The sequence below is a fragment of the Cricetulus griseus genome, chromosome 8 (genome assembly GCF_003668045.3).
Source record: "Cricetulus griseus strain 17A/GY chromosome 8, alternate assembly CriGri-PICRH-1.0, whole genome shotgun sequence".
Lineage (NCBI taxonomy): Eukaryota > Metazoa > Chordata > Mammalia > Rodentia > Cricetidae > Cricetulus > Cricetulus griseus.
Genome location: NC_048601.1, coordinates 12,265,572 through 12,282,689, shown reverse-complemented (window position 1 = coordinate 12,282,689; position 17,118 = coordinate 12,265,572). Strand labels below are relative to the sequence as shown.

Below are 17,118 nucleotides of genomic sequence, written 5' to 3'. Positions count from 1 at the left end.
AATAGATTTGTGATTTTTCTCAGTTTCATTATTGTAACCTGTCTTTCATTATCTTACATGGTTTTAATCTCTCTCTGTGTATATATGTGGATTGGTATATGTATGTATGTGTATGAACTGGTTTGTGTGTGTGTCGTGTCTATGTTGATTGATGTGTGTGTGTCAGTGTGTGTATTGTGTGTGTGATCATGTGTATATGTGAGTGTGTGTCTGAATTGGTGGGGGTAATGTATGTGTAAGAGAGCATTGAGCATGTGTGTGTGTGTGTGGATTGGAGTGTGTGTGTGTTTGTGTGTGTGTGTGTGTGTGTTGGCGATTGTGTGACTGAGTGTATATGTAGATTGGTTATTGGTGTGTGTGTGTGTGTGTGTGTGTTTCATGTGTGCATGTGTACGCCACAGAGTACTTGTGGAGACTGGAGGACCACCTTGGCTTCCGACCCTCACTTTCACTTGTTTGAGGCAGGAGCTCTTGCTGTGCTCTGCACCCCGAGTTATGGCCTGTGAGCATCTGGGACTTTTCCTGTTTCCCCTTCCCATCTCTCTGTGACAATGCTGGGGTCACAGATACACACTGGCCCTGGCTTTACATGGTGTCTTAGGGTTTCTATTGCTATGAAAAGACACCATGGCCATGGCAACTCTCATAAGGAAAACATTTAATTGAGGTGGCGGCTTTCATTTTCAGAGGTTCAGTCCATTATCATCATGGTGGGACATGGTGGCATGCAGGCAGACATGGTGCTGGCTGCATCTTGATCAGAAGGCAACAGGAAGTGGTTTGAGACACTGGGCAGTATCTTGAGTGTATATGAGACCTCACAGCCCACCTCTACAGTGACACACTTCCTCCAACAGGACCACATCTACTCCAACAAAGCCATACCTCCTAATGATGCCACTCCCTATTAGCTTATAGGGGCCTATTCCATCCAAACTACCACACACGGGCTTTGGGAATCTGAACTCAGATCCTCATACTCACACAATTCCATGTGCCCACTGAGCCATCTCCCCAGTCCCTTATATGAATTTATTTATGTTATGAAAAAAAAAAAACAAATCCTGTCTCCTTTTGTGTAGCAAATACTTTCTTCTATGTCACTGCCTATTTAATTTGTTGTATAGAAAATTTTAGTTTTGTCCTGGCATAGTTACTCATTTTTCTTCTATGACTTTCTTCTTGATCTCAACCCAGAACTACTCTTCGTAAAGCCGCTTGTACCCATCTCTCTAACTTTTGAACTTTGGTTTTCTCTTGTAGGACCTTAACACTTGCAGCTCCACACAGAATGGGCTGTATCTCTGTATATTGTACTTGGCCGTTTTGATTTTATTTTTGGATGGAAAGTCAACTATCCCAGCTGGCTTGTAATTCCACCCTGTCACACTTCTCAGTCGTTTTGTTGACCTACTTGTGTGTCCCTGAATTTATCTTTACTTCTTTGTTATTTACCAAACTCTGACGGACATTCTCAGGGTCATTTGCTATTCCCTTCTCAATGTCCCCTAAACAGAATGCTCAAATTTTCCCCTCTGCCTCCACCTTACTCTGAATTTTCTTTATTAAGTATGTGTAAAATGGCGTGCCACTGACCAGCTGCCGAGACCCTCAGCAGAGGAGTGTGTCGGATGAGGATCAAGACATGGAAGGCTACCAGCCTGTCATGTCTGAGCCCAGGAGACTCTTGGGCTAAGCAGAGCTGTCAGCCAGGCCTCCTTATTGAGACTGGCCATTAGGAACCCCTGCTTCCGCCTCCAGGCCTAGAGACAACATCGGCTATCTCCTGTTTTGTTTTTTGTTGTTGTTTTTGTTTTTGTCATTGTTTTTCAAGACAGGGTTTCTCTGTGGCTTTGGAGGCTGTCCTGGAACTCACTCTTGTAGACCAGGCTGGTCTCGAACTCACAGAGATCCGCCTGCATCTGCCTCCCTAGTGCTGGGACTAGTAAAGGCGTGCGCCACCACCTCCGGGCTGGCTATCTCCTGTTTCATCTCTTAACTTTCCACCAAGAAAAGTTGATCATCCCATTTGGGTTTTTTTTTTTTTCCTTACTAAATTAAATGGTCCCACTGTAGACGGTCTCCTGAGTTCTGAGTCTCACAGCTTCAGGACATGAACTCTGTCTTCAGAGCAAAGCAGTCAGTCTGACCCCTCTCCAGAGAAAGCCGTGTTACAGGCTGGACACTTACATTATGAGAAAGTCCAGCGACACTTTTCCCAATGTGTGTGACATATACAGATAACTGCTACTTGGTTTAGGATGTCCTGATGGCACAGTTGAGAAAGAATATTCTATTTAGTGTGTACAGGCAGAAGCTGGCATGCCTATAGAGTCAAGAGATAAATAACAAGTCCTATGTCTCCAGTTGGGCACATGCTGTGCCCAAGTCATGCAGATAAACCATGGCTCTGATGCTCAGCAGGCTGCCTGGGCTGTTCCTGTCACCACCTGGTGGACTGAGTCTATGTTTCTCTTTCCTCATGCACTTGACATTTGGAGGAGACCATTTCTTTGTTGTTATTGTTTTTGCTTATTTGTTTGAGACAGGGTCTTACTGCATCGTGCAAGTTGGCCTCAAACTTACATTCTCTGGCCTTAGCCTGGGATTACAAACATGGACTACCAAGCCTAGTGACATGGATGTTTTTGTTTGTTTGTTTGTTTTGTTTTTCGAGACAGGGTTTCTCTGTGTAGCTTTGGAGCCTATCCTGGAACTCGCTGTGTAGACCAGGCTGGCCTCGAACTCACAGAGATCTGCCTGCCTCTGCCTCCCTAGTTCTGGGATTAAAGGCGTGTGCCACCAATGCCCGGCTCGACATGGATGGTTTGTAAGCTTATTCCAGCCTCCACACTATTCTGTACGACAAGTCTATGATGTTTCACAACGCACCAACGGATCTCTGTAATTAGCTAGCTAGTCACACACTGCTTATAATGTGGACATCTGGACACTCGGCACGTTTGCCATCTTCCTGAGCACACACAAGACCTCACACGGGCAGATCCCTTGATTTGGGATTCTAATCTACCCTTATCAGCTTCTGCCTTTGACACCGATTTTGATGCAAATTCCTTCAAGATCCCGGGTCTGCCTTTGGCATCATGCATTGCCAGGGGACACCAGACTTGTCCCCTCTCTCCTCCCCACAGGGGGAAAGCCTGTGGGAAGGCGGTACCTCAGCACCAGGAGAGCTATCAGCAGCAGCAGGACCACGATCCCGGTAAGTGTGAAGACAGCAATCATCAGGACTTGAGGACCTGTGGGAAGGAAGGCAATGACAATGCATTAGCAGGACCACACATAGGTGCCAAAGCATCCCAAAGCTTCTGCTGTCACGTACTTTGAGGACAGGGGAAGGAAGAGCCCCTTTGAAAACTCCTCATCTTTTATTAATCTCTTCATTGGTGATAAACATTCAGCCTTCCCAGGCTCTGAAGAAAGCTGCTGTGTGTGCCCAGGAAAAGTGGATACCTAGCCGGGTGGTAGTGGTGCCTGCCAGATGGTGGAGGCAGAAGCAGGCGGATCTCTATGAGTTCACGACCCATCTAGGCTACACAAAGCATCCTGTCTTGAAAAACCTAAACCAAACCAAAACAACAAGCAAACAAACAAAACAGAAGCAAACAACCAATCAAAGGATTCCTTGCAGCATCACTTGTAGTTAGTTCCCTTTAGTGTGCTAGGATTGTAGGGTTATAGGTACATGAAACAGGCACAGCTATGCAGCTCTGCTGTCATAAGAACATTAAGTGGTATCCAACGCACACAATTTGGAGGGATCTAAGCCTACCTACCATTCTCCAGGCCTGTGTGCCTAAGGAGGTTCTCTACAGGAAGAAAGGTGGCTATTTTCAAATGCAGGGCACGTGTTCTAAGAAACCACAACACTGCATGCTATTCCTTTCGGAGCTTTCTAGAGTATTGAGGGAAGACGATAATGTGATTTTATTTGTTGTAGTGTGTGTGTGTGTGTGTGTGTGTGTGTGTGTGTCTGTGTGTGTGTGTGTGTGTGTGTGTGTCTGTGTGTGTCTGTGTGTGTGTGTGCTGAGTAGGTGTCGTCAGTTCATAGATTTTCAGAAGGGTAAGTGGGATCCAGGAAATGGGAATCTAACTCAAGGAAGCAGTGGAGGGACATCTGAGGATGCAAGGGGACAGCACGGAGAGAGAAGTCCACAGCAACAAACCCTCCTAGGATGGTCCTGGCTCACAAGAGCAGTGGGGCTTCCCCTCTAGGCTGGAAGATCTGTGGGTTCAGTGAAAGGACTCGGCTGAGAGACAAAGTGTGTAAGAAGCTGGGAGACAATGCATATATGGTCAAGAAGACATGGTTTTTCTCATAGCAAAGGGAGAGAGAGAAGAGAGAAGAGAGAGAGAGAAGAGAGAGAGAGAAGAGAGAAGAGAGAGACAGCACGCTTAGGGAAAAGTGTTTAAGAAAAGGCACTCACTTCTGAATCGTGCATGTTACTCCAGGAAAAGAGACAATAGATTCTCCCGTTAAAGCAGCACGTACTCCCCCCACCCCCAGGAATCTCTAACATGGCAACAGGACACACAAAATCCTTCGGGCATCAGCCCAGTGTCTATCGCTCATCTGCAACCCTCATGAGTTATTAATTTTAAGTGGATGAACAATTTGAATATAAGTTTGTCCTTCCTTATTTTACTGAGATGAGAAAAAGGTGCCCAAATATTAAAATATGTTAAGAAACTCCTCTACAATAAACTTATGTTACATGTTTTAATCCTCTCCTCTCCTCCCCAACCCTCCCCTCCTCTCCTCTCCTCTCCCCTCCCCTCCCCTCCTCTCTTCTCCCCTCTCTCCCTCTCCTTCTCACACCCGCAAGCAGAGATTTAGCACGAGGCAAAAACCGGAGCACGTTTTGGTGAATGCTGCTTTGCAAGTGCATGGCTTTGCTTATCACCTTGCTCATTTCTCCTCTCATCTCGGCAGACAAACCTTAGGGCTGAGGCCTTCATGGCCATCTTTCTTTGGATGGATTCTATACATGACTTCAGTGGGCACTGCCACCATACCCACCACCGTCACACTCCTACTGTAACATACCCCTAGCCCCACACCAAAAAGCAAAACAAAACTAAAAAACAAAAGACAAAAACAAAACAACAACAACAAAAAAACAAGCCTGTGGAAGAAATACAATGCCCGCAGTGTAGAATTATACACCTCCATACCAGAGCATGAGTTTGAGGGACTCAGGTCACTTCAGTCCCTCTCTGACTACAAAATGAGCACCTCACTGTGCTGGATATAATTGCCATAATTAGGTATTTAAACGCAGACTACTTAAACTAAAGAGGCTCGTTGTTGTTGAGGCAGGGTGGCATTCTGTAGTCCAGGCTGGCCTGGAACTCACTTTGTAGCACAGGATTGCTTCAACACCAGGGCAGTCTTCCCACTTCAGAATTCCAAGGCTGTGATTACAGATGCGAGCCATGGCACCTGGCTAACTGTAGTTTTCACTCTGCTTCTTGGTTAAGTCAGGCTCGCACTACTGCAAAGGCAAACCTGCTGCTGCCCTCTAGTGGCTACTACAGTTATTATAGTCACGCCGGCTCGACAATGAATGTAAGATGTACATGTCAGTACAGGTGGAGGGAACTCCAGCCTTAAACAGAGGGAGAAGCTTTTAGTTACAGAATAAAAACAAATGGACTCATGTTAACACAATGGTCTTCGACTATGCTCCCCTGGAAGTGACATTCTCCTCCCAATCAACAGTATGTATTAGTGCTGGGTCCATAGCAGAACTATATTTACAGATATATTCTTACCTATTTACATATTTAATTGCAGGAGCCTGTGAAAAAAGATAAATTCCTCCCCCTCACTCTCCCACTCCCTCTCCTTCTCCCCTCCCCCTTTCTCCCCCTCTCCCCTTCCTCTCCACTTCTCTCTCTCTCTCTCTCTCTCTCTCTCTCTCTCTCTCTCTCTCTCCCTTTCTCCCCTCTCATGTGCAGGTCAACACTGAATACCTTCCTCTATCACCTGCCACTATATTTTTGAGACAGAATCTCTCCTGAACCCGGAGCTGGCTGGCATCTGCCTGCCTCCATCTGCTCCAGCCCTGGGGTCACAGAGGCACACCTGTGCATGAAACTTTTTTTTTTTTTTTAAGACGGGCACTGTGTGTGCGTGTGTGTGTGTGTGTGTGTGTGTGTGTGTGTGTGTGTGTGTGTGTGTGTGTGTGTGTGTGTGTGTCCCTCAGGTCCCTTGGCAAGCACTTGGCCCATTGAGCCATCTTGAGCCCTCTCCCCTACTGAGAGAGGGAGAATGGGGGAGGGAGAGCAGGAGAGACAGAGAGAAACAGGAATAGAGACAGACAGAGACAGAGAGACACAGGGACAGAGAGGCAGAGATGGCTGAAGTGCTGGTTTAAAACCTGGAAGCATGAAGACACCTCTGGGGATAATATGTGCAAAGCTTAACATCAGCTTTAAATCTGCAGTGGTCTCTGGGTTATCTTCTGTTCCGTAGGAAGTACCCCCCTCATACACACATACACACCTTCCTTACAGCTTTAAGTCAGTCATCTCCACTTAGCAAGAGTCACAGAGCAAAAGACACTTGAGACAGCTGTAGTTGTAACACGAACAAGCCCATCAGATGCTCCCTTAAAAGCAGATCAAACTCCAGTTCCTGGCCACAGAGCACTGCCAGAGTGGAAATGTTTCTAACTCAGTTTTTAATACTTTAGAAAGTGACAAATGAATATAAACATTGTGGAAAAGAATTGAAAATTCAGAAATAAGAAAAAGGGAAAAATTCCTTCAGGTTCTTGTTACTCAATGGTAGCTAATTCTGAAATTTTATGTATTTCTTTTTGGTTCTATTTCTACAAAATTAGGGTCTTGTTAAATAAAGAGTTGCATTTTTCTATTCTTCAGTGTTACTACTTTTCCTATCACTTAAATTCTTTGCAAAGAGTCAATTCCAGCTGGTTGCATGGTGTTCAATTTAAGAATACATCGTAAGTTTCTAGGAACCCATTAATGGTATTTTCATGTCTTTGAGTATAACTGTGTGTCCTAATTTAAGATCATTGTCTAAAAGATGTACTGGCCAAGCCAGTCACAGACAGAATGTTCTTTGAATTTTATGGTCTGTGGAGGCCCCCTGACCTCCCTGCTGAAGGGTTAATGTCCCACATTGTCATTGTGTTGTTCAGACAGGCAGGGCAAACCATGTTAAGGCTTTTAGAACCTCATCTCCTGTGTGTTGCCATCATTGTCACCTGTTTATCTCCTGTGAAGGAATGGAGGTGGCTTTCAGGGCCATGGTCACCAACTATCTCTCAACCTGATAGGGTAAATATCCCTTGCTGGAATGTAGAGAGTGTTCTTTGAGTCTGTTGCATTCAAATGCATACAGAGTACAGCACATATTCCTATGACTATTTCTATTTTGCCCATCTTGTGTCTTTGTTTTCTAGGGGACCTGCTTATATGGGATCCATCTTTACAACAGGGTTTAGCTACATGAGAGTGTGTCTCTATTTATGTAACTCACTGGGCTTGTAAAACCCACATTTACAAGCTCAGAAAGCCTACATGAGATGAGAAGAAAAGAAAAACAAGCTACTCCATAAAGCTTACATGGAAACCACACTGGGGAAAGAAAACCCAGTAAGGATGTCTTACCCAGCCCAGGAACGTCATTAGGGAGCCTGTGGTCCTTCCAGATGAAGTTGGGGTTCGTAGCCATTGGGATAGTTTTGTTCTTATGGGTGTCATATGCCATAAGAATCTCATACTGTGTTGGGGCATAAAAAAAAAGAAAGAAAAGAAAAACATGAAAACATTTAGAGCAGTTTGTGATGAGATTGACTGTGTGTGTGTGTGTGTGTGTGTGTGTGTGTGATCTCAATATCGTAGCCAAGTCTTGACTCTTGATCCCCCTGCCTCAGCCTCCCAAATTCTGGGGTTACAAGTGTGAGCCATGATTTCCAGTCACTAGTTAGGCCTCTGTGATTAAAGTATTCATTTGAACTCGTCTGCTAATGGAAACATTACTACAGGATAGCCTTGAGTTTCTGTTGCGGATACTGATAATGCTGCCTCAAATATAGCATTCCAGTAAAGGTCCAAAATAGTAACAAAAATGTGAATTCTATGAAATGCTGCCTGAGATTTCTTGTGCCCCTTTCTCAGGGTGAACATCTTTTCTGTAATTTTCACATTTGCCATTGTAGGGATCTCTCAAAAGCAATGTCAACATATATATTCATGAATGACTTAAGCTTGTCATGCTGTCCACCCTGGAACATTTTACAAATGAGTACCAGTTTTGTCAGGACCTGACCTCTTGTAGGAAAAAGGTTTTCACTGACTACTTCTTAACTGACTCAAACAGTGCCTTTCACAGCTTATATGGGCACTGCTTTGGAAGGAATAAAGACAGCTGTTTTGTTTTTTAAATTCAGTACTGATTGGCCATGAACTCTGTACCAGATAGAAAGCTCTGTGTGGGAGATACAGCTGAGAGGAGTAGACACACTGCTTCCCTTCTGAGGCTCTGTCCTCTTCAGGGTTTCCATGGTTGCATGAAGCACCATGAGCAAAAGAACTCAGGGAGGAAAGGGTTTATTTGGCTTATACGTCATCATCACTGTTCACCACTGAAGGAAGTCAGAGCAGGAACTCAAACTGGACAGGAACCTGGAGGCAGGAGCTGATGCAGAGGCCACGGAGGGTGCTGCTTACTGGCTTATTCACCATAGCTTGCTCAGCCTGCTTCCTTATGGAACCCAGAACCAAAATGCCCAGGGGTGGTACCTTCCTGTCAATCACTAATTAAGAAAATGCTCTACTGGCTTGCTTACACCCGATCTTACAGGGGCATTCTCTTAATTGGGTTTTCCTCCTCTCAGATGACTATCGCTCGTGCCAAGTGGACATAAAACTATTCAGCGCTGGCCCTAACATAGACGTGAAGAAGACAGGTGTGTAATGTAAGTGGAAGGGTTGCATCATAGCACTTTCATGTGTCTGTCTGAGGGACCACGCGGTCCTCAAGTTTCGTGGCAGTGCTGATGGAGAGAGACATCTCTTCGAAATCTTTAGTTTGTAAAACTGATTTATGATCTTTAGCAAATACTGGCCAGCAGCTTGTTATCTTTTCGTTGACTCCATCACTAACTAGTATGATATACATACACACACACACACACACACACACACACACACACACACACACGAAAGTTGATTTCTAACTCAAGGTTCTATGGGTTAACACACTTAGGGAATGCTACGCCAAGTGGAATATAAATATAAAAACTGAGAAAGCTGAAATGATCCACTGTAGTGATATGTAAATAAAGCCTTTATGTCCGGCTTTAAGTGAAATATATAGTAAGTCTGCTATATCTGTCTTTGAGGGAAATGTTTCAACAAAGCCTTGTCTATGTTTGGGTTAATCAGTAGAGGCTGAGAAATTGTTCTGAGACTGTTTAAATCTTGAAGAAACGTTGTCTCTCTGGAAGAGTCTGAACTTGGTGCCACATGAGAGCTTGCAGCTGCGCCGACCATGGTCCTAAGATCCTCCAGGCAGACCTGGAGTTCTTATTTTTTGATTATGGCTAATCGTAATCAAAAGGGGCTGGGATTCATGTGGGTTGTTTGCTCTCACGGGCACCAACAGCAAGATGACTTTGTTAACTGGAACCTTTCCCAGCCCCTATTAACCTTGTATATGTTTGAATAAAGTAAGTGGAGCTAGTTGGGTGTTGGTCTTTTCTAAGAAGGCTATACCCCTCTGCTTCTTTGGAAAGTGAAGGCTGAGCATCTTGCTGGGCTTCTCTCTCTCTTGCAGCACCTATGCCCAACATCAAACAATAATCTACCTTTAGCTTTCCAACATAATCCTGTTAGTTCCTTCAGTGTCGGCCCTGGTCCAGGTTAACTATCCTTCACCCAGTCTCATCTCCCCACATTCTCTAACAAGGGGTCAGACATACTTTCCTGGTATCCATAGACACATACAGAAGACACATTATGTTGTCAATGTCACCGCTGTCATCCAGAGTCACAGGTCCTGCAAAGCCTAAAGGGAGAGAGAGGACATGCTGGAGAACATGGTTGGCTGACACCAGTAGGATCCTGATTGAGAGCGTAAAATGGATTCAAATCCTATGATGTTCCTATCAGACAGCCCTGTGAAGGGTATTTTTTACAGGAGATGTTCATTTAGAAGGAAAATCTTCTCCCTTTCATTGAGGATAAGGTGGGTTAATAAATCGCTTGATTGTCCATGATGCATATTTATTAAGTCAGTTGCACAGCGGGTGTATGGGGCACAGCACAGTCCACATTGCACAAAGAACAAAATTGCTTCACTATCATTCTTTGGTTAAAACACTGAAACAAGACACTTAAGTTTTTTACATCTCAACTTTCCATCTACAAAATAATAGCAGTGTAGACCGACCATACAGAACATACGGTTAGGTGGGAAATGTTTACATGCTCAACATAAGAGCTAACATCTGGGCTTCGAGACAGTTCAGGTGGGAAGGGTGCTTCTGAGAACCCAAGTTCAATCTCCACCTGGTAGAAGGAGAAACCCAACTCCCACAAGTCACCCTGTGCCCTCTGCACCCTGTGGCATGCACACATGAATGTTCACATGTGTGTACAACCCCAAGTAAATAAATGTAAATTTAAATCCAACACTTAGTTCATGTTTGCTAGACACTAGCTCTGTGCTAAACGAATCACACACATTTGCCATTTTCTGCTCTCCATGAGACCATTCCTATCTTATTGATGAAATAACTTTAATGAGACTCAGAGATAGTAAGAAACTTTCTCAGGGCTGCAGAGTGATAAATGACCGAACTAGGACAAATACATGTCTCCTGGCTCTGAGCCTGTGACAGTGGTCATTGGGACACTTGGCTGTGACCATGGCTATGACTCCATAAGTGCCTGGAAGAACTCAGGACACACGGGCTATCAGTACATGTCTCTCCCTGCTTCTTTGGGGGAGCAGAAACCATCTCCACCTCTCCCTGTGGAAACCACGGGCACAGCTCTCAGAAAGATGGTTAATCATTTTCTGCCTTGCAGAAAGAGGCTCACATTGGCTCAGGCAAAGGTTTCCTAGGGCAAGATTAAGATAATTTCTTACACTGAAATCTCTTTAAAACCCTGCCTGAGCCCTGAGACATGAAAGGGGAGTTTCAAGAAATGCATGAAGGAAGGGGCTGTCAGTCCAGCAGCTGGCGGGGGAGGGGGCGCATGCTGTACTGAGTGGTATTGTCACGAGGGGTTTGGAAAATAGAGGCTTAACACGGGAGGTGGGGGAGAGCTATCACGATATAAAGAGGTCCACTAAAATGACAAAAGTGAGCCTGTGACATGCGAGCAGAAAGGAGACTAGGGGACAGGCCACAGGGTGGGTTTGGAAGACCAGGAGACAGAGGAGATGAGCGGAGAAGAGACTGTACTAAAACACACAATTATATTTTGGATGCCAATTTGAAAAACAAAAATAAATTGCAAGCATTTCTCTTCTTGTTAATCTCCAAGCACAGGCAGCGAGTGCACGGCTACTTATAATGTAACAGTACTCTGTGAAAGGCTGCTTGTGAATACAGCCTGCAAGCTACATGCCCATTCTGCAACACTCCCACGGGTATGCAAGTCAGCAGCATACACTGAAGTCCAGTTATATGCATCACAGCTTCCTGCAAAGTTTATGCGATGACATTTCCTCCAATTGAGTTTTCAGGGTCTTTAGCAATTGAAGCATCAAAGGCTGAAGCCTCTCTTGGTCTCCCACAACCCCCGCCCGGGCAGTCTGAATTTCTTCAACTTTATTGTTGTTTGCTCTTTTTAAAGATTTATTTATTATTAAAGTATTCTGTCTCATGCATGCTTGCATGCCAGAAGAGAACATTCGATCTCAATACAGATGGCTGTGAGCCACCATGTGGTTGCTGGAGATTGAACTAAGGATCTCTGAAAGAGCAGTCAATGTGCTTAACCTCTGAGCCATCTTTTCAGCCCTGTTGTTTGCTCTTAAAGAGACCAAGTACCTTCAAAAGTGAGATTCCTGAATGCACGAGCAAATTTGGAAGAGGTGACATTTTCTCCATTTTCAAGAAATATCTTCAGCATGTGTCCAAACAGCAAGGTTCCCTCCAAGTAAGCCAGAGAAAAGTCATTTCTTCCCTGAATGAGAAAGAAAAAAATCTTTTAATGGGAAAATGGGTGTGGGTTTCTGGTCTGGAGCCTGGAGCAAAAACGTTCTTGGGATGAGTGAGTAACTGGAAACATAAAACAACATCAGGAGACGGGGAATACCTCTTTGGGTCAGTGCTCTGTTGTCACAATTTTGCTTTCTCATGGAATCACAAAGCAAGAACCTGGCCTTTAGAGACCTTTGTCCTTCCTTCTTATGATGGAGGAATACACAATGTAGCTCAGGAAGTCAATATCTGGCATTTTTCTGCTTCTAGGATTTCACGAAGAAATACTATTTGCTTGAAGTTAATGTTTCAGAATGTAAAAGAGAAAACCAAATCCCAGAAAACAAACCCTGCCTCAGTCCCCAGCGTGGGAGGTGAGGAATTTTGATTGGTTGATACCGCCGAATGCGCTTTGAAGATGGTTCTGACAGAGCATCATTCCAGTCCCCTAACATCTGTCCTGACAAAATAATAAGCGAGTTAGCACCTCACCCTCTGCTCTGCATCCACGATAAGATGGCTGCTGCAGGATTATGAACTGAAAACTCGTGCTTGCCCCCCTGAACCAGATAGGTTCTTTTCCCTCAAGTTCTTTGGACCCCCTTTGCCTGAGCCAAGACTCAACTCAAGCTCGATGCACCTGGAACTACACTTCATAGAAATAGTAACAGGAAAAAAATTTCTTGTGCCGAGATCATCATTTCATTTCATTATATTTATTTATTTGTTGGGGAGCTGCATATAGTGGTCAGAGGACAATTTCTGGGACTCAGGGTCCACCATGTGGGACCCTGGGGTCAGAATCAACTGATTAGGCTTGGTGGCAGGTGTCTTTATCTACTGACCTATGTAGAGAGCCCACAAAAGTCGTCATTTCATGGGATGAACAGAACCCAGTTAAGACCTTGCATTAAAGGGGCTACCGTGAACTGGAGCGCTTGGAACAGATGGTCTAGGTGAAGGAGTGATGTTCACACGTCCTTACAGCACTTAGGGACTTGCCCTTCTCTTGCCATTGAAAAGTTGTTTGGGGGGGGGTCTTTGGATTGCCCCCCCTTTCTTTACCACAAACTGCTCTCAGCTGAGAACAGAAGGCAGATGACAAACTGAATCCAGTTAAAGCTCAGTGATTGGCAGAGTCTAGCACGTCATCAGATCTTCACAATATAATAAGGTGACCATGATTTAATGGGAAGTGGAGGCCTCTTTCTGGGACAAGTGCCAACCAGATAGGATATTGAGACAATCGCAATACATTAGCATTCTCCTGGCACGTCTCTGGACAATGGTCGACTACTTCATTCTGATGGATGACACTGTAATGTCTTCACCTAAGAGTATCTATTTCAAAACAAGGAATGTGGGCACTAGCCACAGGAGAGCATTGCTTTAGGATAGAGAGAACTTTCTGGTACCTCTGTAGTTACTTTATGCTGTTTAATTTCTACTTCTCCTAAGTGTGAGACTGACTCTCAGTAGCAAAGCCTCCTCCTCCTCCTCCTCCTCCTCCTCCTCCTCCTCCTCCTCCTCCCCCTCCCCTCCTCCTCCTCCTCCTCCTCCTCCTCCTCCTCCTCCTCCTACATTCCCATATGGGGACTGTCAAGCCGATGATGTGGAAGTGTCTGCTGCTCTCATGGTCTAGAGCCTCACACAGTGACCTACAGTATGAGGTTTGGTGCCTGTGCTTGCAAAAGCTCTGCACATAGCAGGAGTCAGTGACATCTACTGAGTGAAATGGAATTAGTAAATGTGCTTGCAGGGGCTGAGGAGGTGGCTCCTATAAAGGACGAGAGAACCCGAGTTCAGATCCCCAGCATCCATGAAAGGGCTGGGTGTCGCGGGACACTCCTGTAATCCCAGCGCTTGGTAGGTGAGCTTTGGGACCAGTGCAGGGCTAGGATCAGCTGAATCCCTGGAGCGCTTTGGCCAGCTGGTTCAGCTGCATCAGTGAGCTCTAGAGATGTCTGCATCAGGTCCACTGACGGAGCCTGCCTCAAAAAATAAAGTACAGAGGGCCAGAGAGATTGCTCGGCAGTTATGAGCACCGGCTGCTCTTACAGAGGGCCGAAGTTCAGGTCTAAGAACCCCAGGAGCTCACAACTGCCTATAACTCCAGCTCCAAGGGATCCGATGCCATCTTCTGGCCTCTGCAAGCACTCTCACCCACATGGCACTCACTCTCTCTCTCTCTCTCATATACACACACAAATAAAATAATAAAAAAGTGGCAATCAATAGAAGAAGACAATATCCACCATGGCTTCTTCATGCATGTGCACACATACACACACACACACACACACACACTGAACACATATGCACACCCATATACACATGCAAAAAATTACCTACAAATATAAGAATCTGGGTTCAAATAAGAGACTAGTTACCTTGCCCTGCGTTACCTTTAATGAATACTTACGTAAACACACACACACACACACACACACACACACACACACACACACACACACACACTATAACTAACTTACCGGTGAAAACCGCTCAGAGGAAGAGGAGTTTGAGCTGGAGTTCTGAGGAGGCAGTGTCAGAACAAGAACATTGTTCATATATTCAGGAGCTGTGACGCCGTCCTCAAAGTAATGGTTACTGCAGTAAAAGCACAGGTTCCTTGTTACATTAGCACCCAACAGGGATGGACACATTATAACACAACTGAACTGCTGTAGCTAGGATGGCCATCACTTACTTCTCAGTCTGTTCTCCGCTGACCACCCCATTAGCTCTTACCTTAATGTGATTGACTTACCCTTAAAACTACACTATTCGACTTAATCTCAAAATGCTAACAAACACCCAACAGAATCCCTTGTCAGAATTCAAGTTGAGCATGTTAGGTTTTGTTTTGAATCTCACATTGTTTCTTTAAACTTAACCATTTGTCCCTGGGGCAGGAGTCACAAGGAAAGCCAGTACAGTTGACTGAAAATTCATTATACCAAATTAACCACACTGATGACTCCTTCCCCTGAGCAAATCAGCTACTGAAGTCAACCTGAGGGCGGGAGCAAAAATCTGCTATCATTGCTGTCTCTCCTTGCACAGCTAGAGAGCCAGCCAGTGGGTTGTTTATGGGCATGGTCACTTGACTGTCAATTGAGCCTGTGCTTCCAGCATTCCTGTTTCCTTTCATGCTGGGAAAAGCGGGTTTAGCCTCGAGTGATGACTAGGCAAATAGAGGAACATCACAGCAATGTATGACTCTGGTCTGAAGGCACACGGGTAATGATTAATGATCTAGACAGATAAGTGGGTCGTATGGTGTACTTATGGGACAAGGGGCACAGGTGTACCAGTGTCACCTCTTCTTAGGGTAGCTTAAGTATTGCTTTGGTATAGTGTGTTAGTATAGTGACTTTCTCTCTCTCTCTCTCTCTCTCTCTCTCTCTCTCTCTCTCTCTCTCTCTTTCGTGGTTTTCTCAAGGTTACCATCACTGAGTAAACTTGCCTTGAAGGACAAAGAATAACTGTATAAATCAGACCCCGTTGTCCACAACTTCAGACTTTCCAAAGATGGCTGATGATAAGATAATCTGAAGCAAAAGACCATTAGCAACTAAAGCAATGAAGTGAGGTCTACACTCCCAGGGGAACTGTTGTGGAGTTTCTAGTTGATTTTTTTCCCGAGCAAAGATCTCAAGCTCCACCTGGGGCTCAGGATCCTGTGTACTGCGTAGACCTCAGAGATGAGTGGACGGGGCTGTAGACGCAAGGCAAGTGCCAAGGAAAGCATTTCTGCTTAAGGCCACAGCTGACTAGGTAGGCATGAGGTGCTGTGAGAAAGGAATGAGACTGGAGTTCAAGTGTGATCATCACGAGGCTGCCTAACGCAAGCGAGAGGAGGACGTGCTGGTCGCCATCCACATCCTTCTGAAGGGAGGAGGCTTTCCCAAGAACGTCGTCATACCAACCTGAACAGATCTACCAGGATAACCACAGTGTCTTCCGCCACTTTGAGGTCACCCTTCACACTATAGAAGTTTTCTGGCGTGCCACACATAACAATCACTGAAGTAAGAAAGCAGAAGAGAGATGAGACCATGGACACATCAACTAGCTTCCTGAACTTGAACCCAACATATTCATGTTATTTATTCTTGTTGTTATATTTCTCTTCCTTCCTTCCTTCCTTCCTTCCTTCCTTCCTTCCTTCCTTCCTTCCTTCCTTCCTCCCTCCCTCCCTCCCTCCCTCCCTCCCTTCCTCCCTCCACCCTCCCTCTCTTTCCAAAACAGGGTTTCACTGTGTATTCCAGACTTGAACTCACTACATAGTCCAGACTGGCTTTTAATTCATGTCAATCCTCCTGCCTCAGCTTCTGAGCGCTAGGATTATAGGCACGAGACGCCACACTTGTCTCTCATGTTACCTTTGTTAACATGATTGACCCCAGTTCCCCAAATCTCTTCTGCCCCATTTTGCATTTAGTTACAGAGTCAGAATAGAACTGTGTAGAATCTTTGAAATAGAAGCCAATACCAAAGGGGCTAAGGGCTGGAAGAAGAGAAGGTTGGTGAGTAGGATTCATGCTAATGAGCCCTGCTTCTGTCACACTGGTGGGTGATTTCACATGCTATTTTCATCAAAGAGTTGCCCACATCTCATCATTTGCGTTTGAAAAATATAGAGAAAAGAGGAATGTGAGAATAGTTTATAGAACCCCTAAGCAACCATCTTTGGTTCGTGCCTGTAGTTTCTTAATTTAGAACCCAGACTTAGATATTGGAATGACAGAATTACTTGGAGCCTCTCCCTCTAATCTAGTCACTGCCTGAATGTGTGGTTCTAGTGTGGGAAGAGCAAGAGGGGACACTTTCTCGAATTTTTGCTGTTGTTTAGAGATAGGGTCTCAGTATGCAGCCATGGCTTTCCTGGAATTTGCTACAT

The 17,118-nt window shown here is 45.0% G+C and overlaps 1 protein-coding gene across 1 annotated transcript in view; it reads right to left on the bottom strand.

The window, feature by feature from the left end:
* Gucy2c (guanylate cyclase 2C) overlaps window positions 1-17,118 on the bottom strand; it is a 71,133-nt gene that overhangs the window by 34,128 nt on the left and 19,887 nt on the right. The window contains exons 6-11 of the mRNA XM_027429909.2: window positions 16,145-16,241; window positions 14,705-14,822; window positions 12,060-12,195; window positions 9,978-10,063; window positions 7,663-7,774; window positions 3,179-3,260 (exon numbers count right to left, since the gene is read on the bottom strand). Coding sequence (XP_027285710.1) covers window positions 3,179-3,260; window positions 7,663-7,774; window positions 9,978-10,063; window positions 12,060-12,195; window positions 14,705-14,822; window positions 16,145-16,241 — 631 coding nt within the window. The remainder of the gene's footprint in view (window positions 1-3,178; window positions 3,261-7,662; window positions 7,775-9,977; window positions 10,064-12,059; window positions 12,196-14,704; window positions 14,823-16,144; window positions 16,242-17,118) is intronic.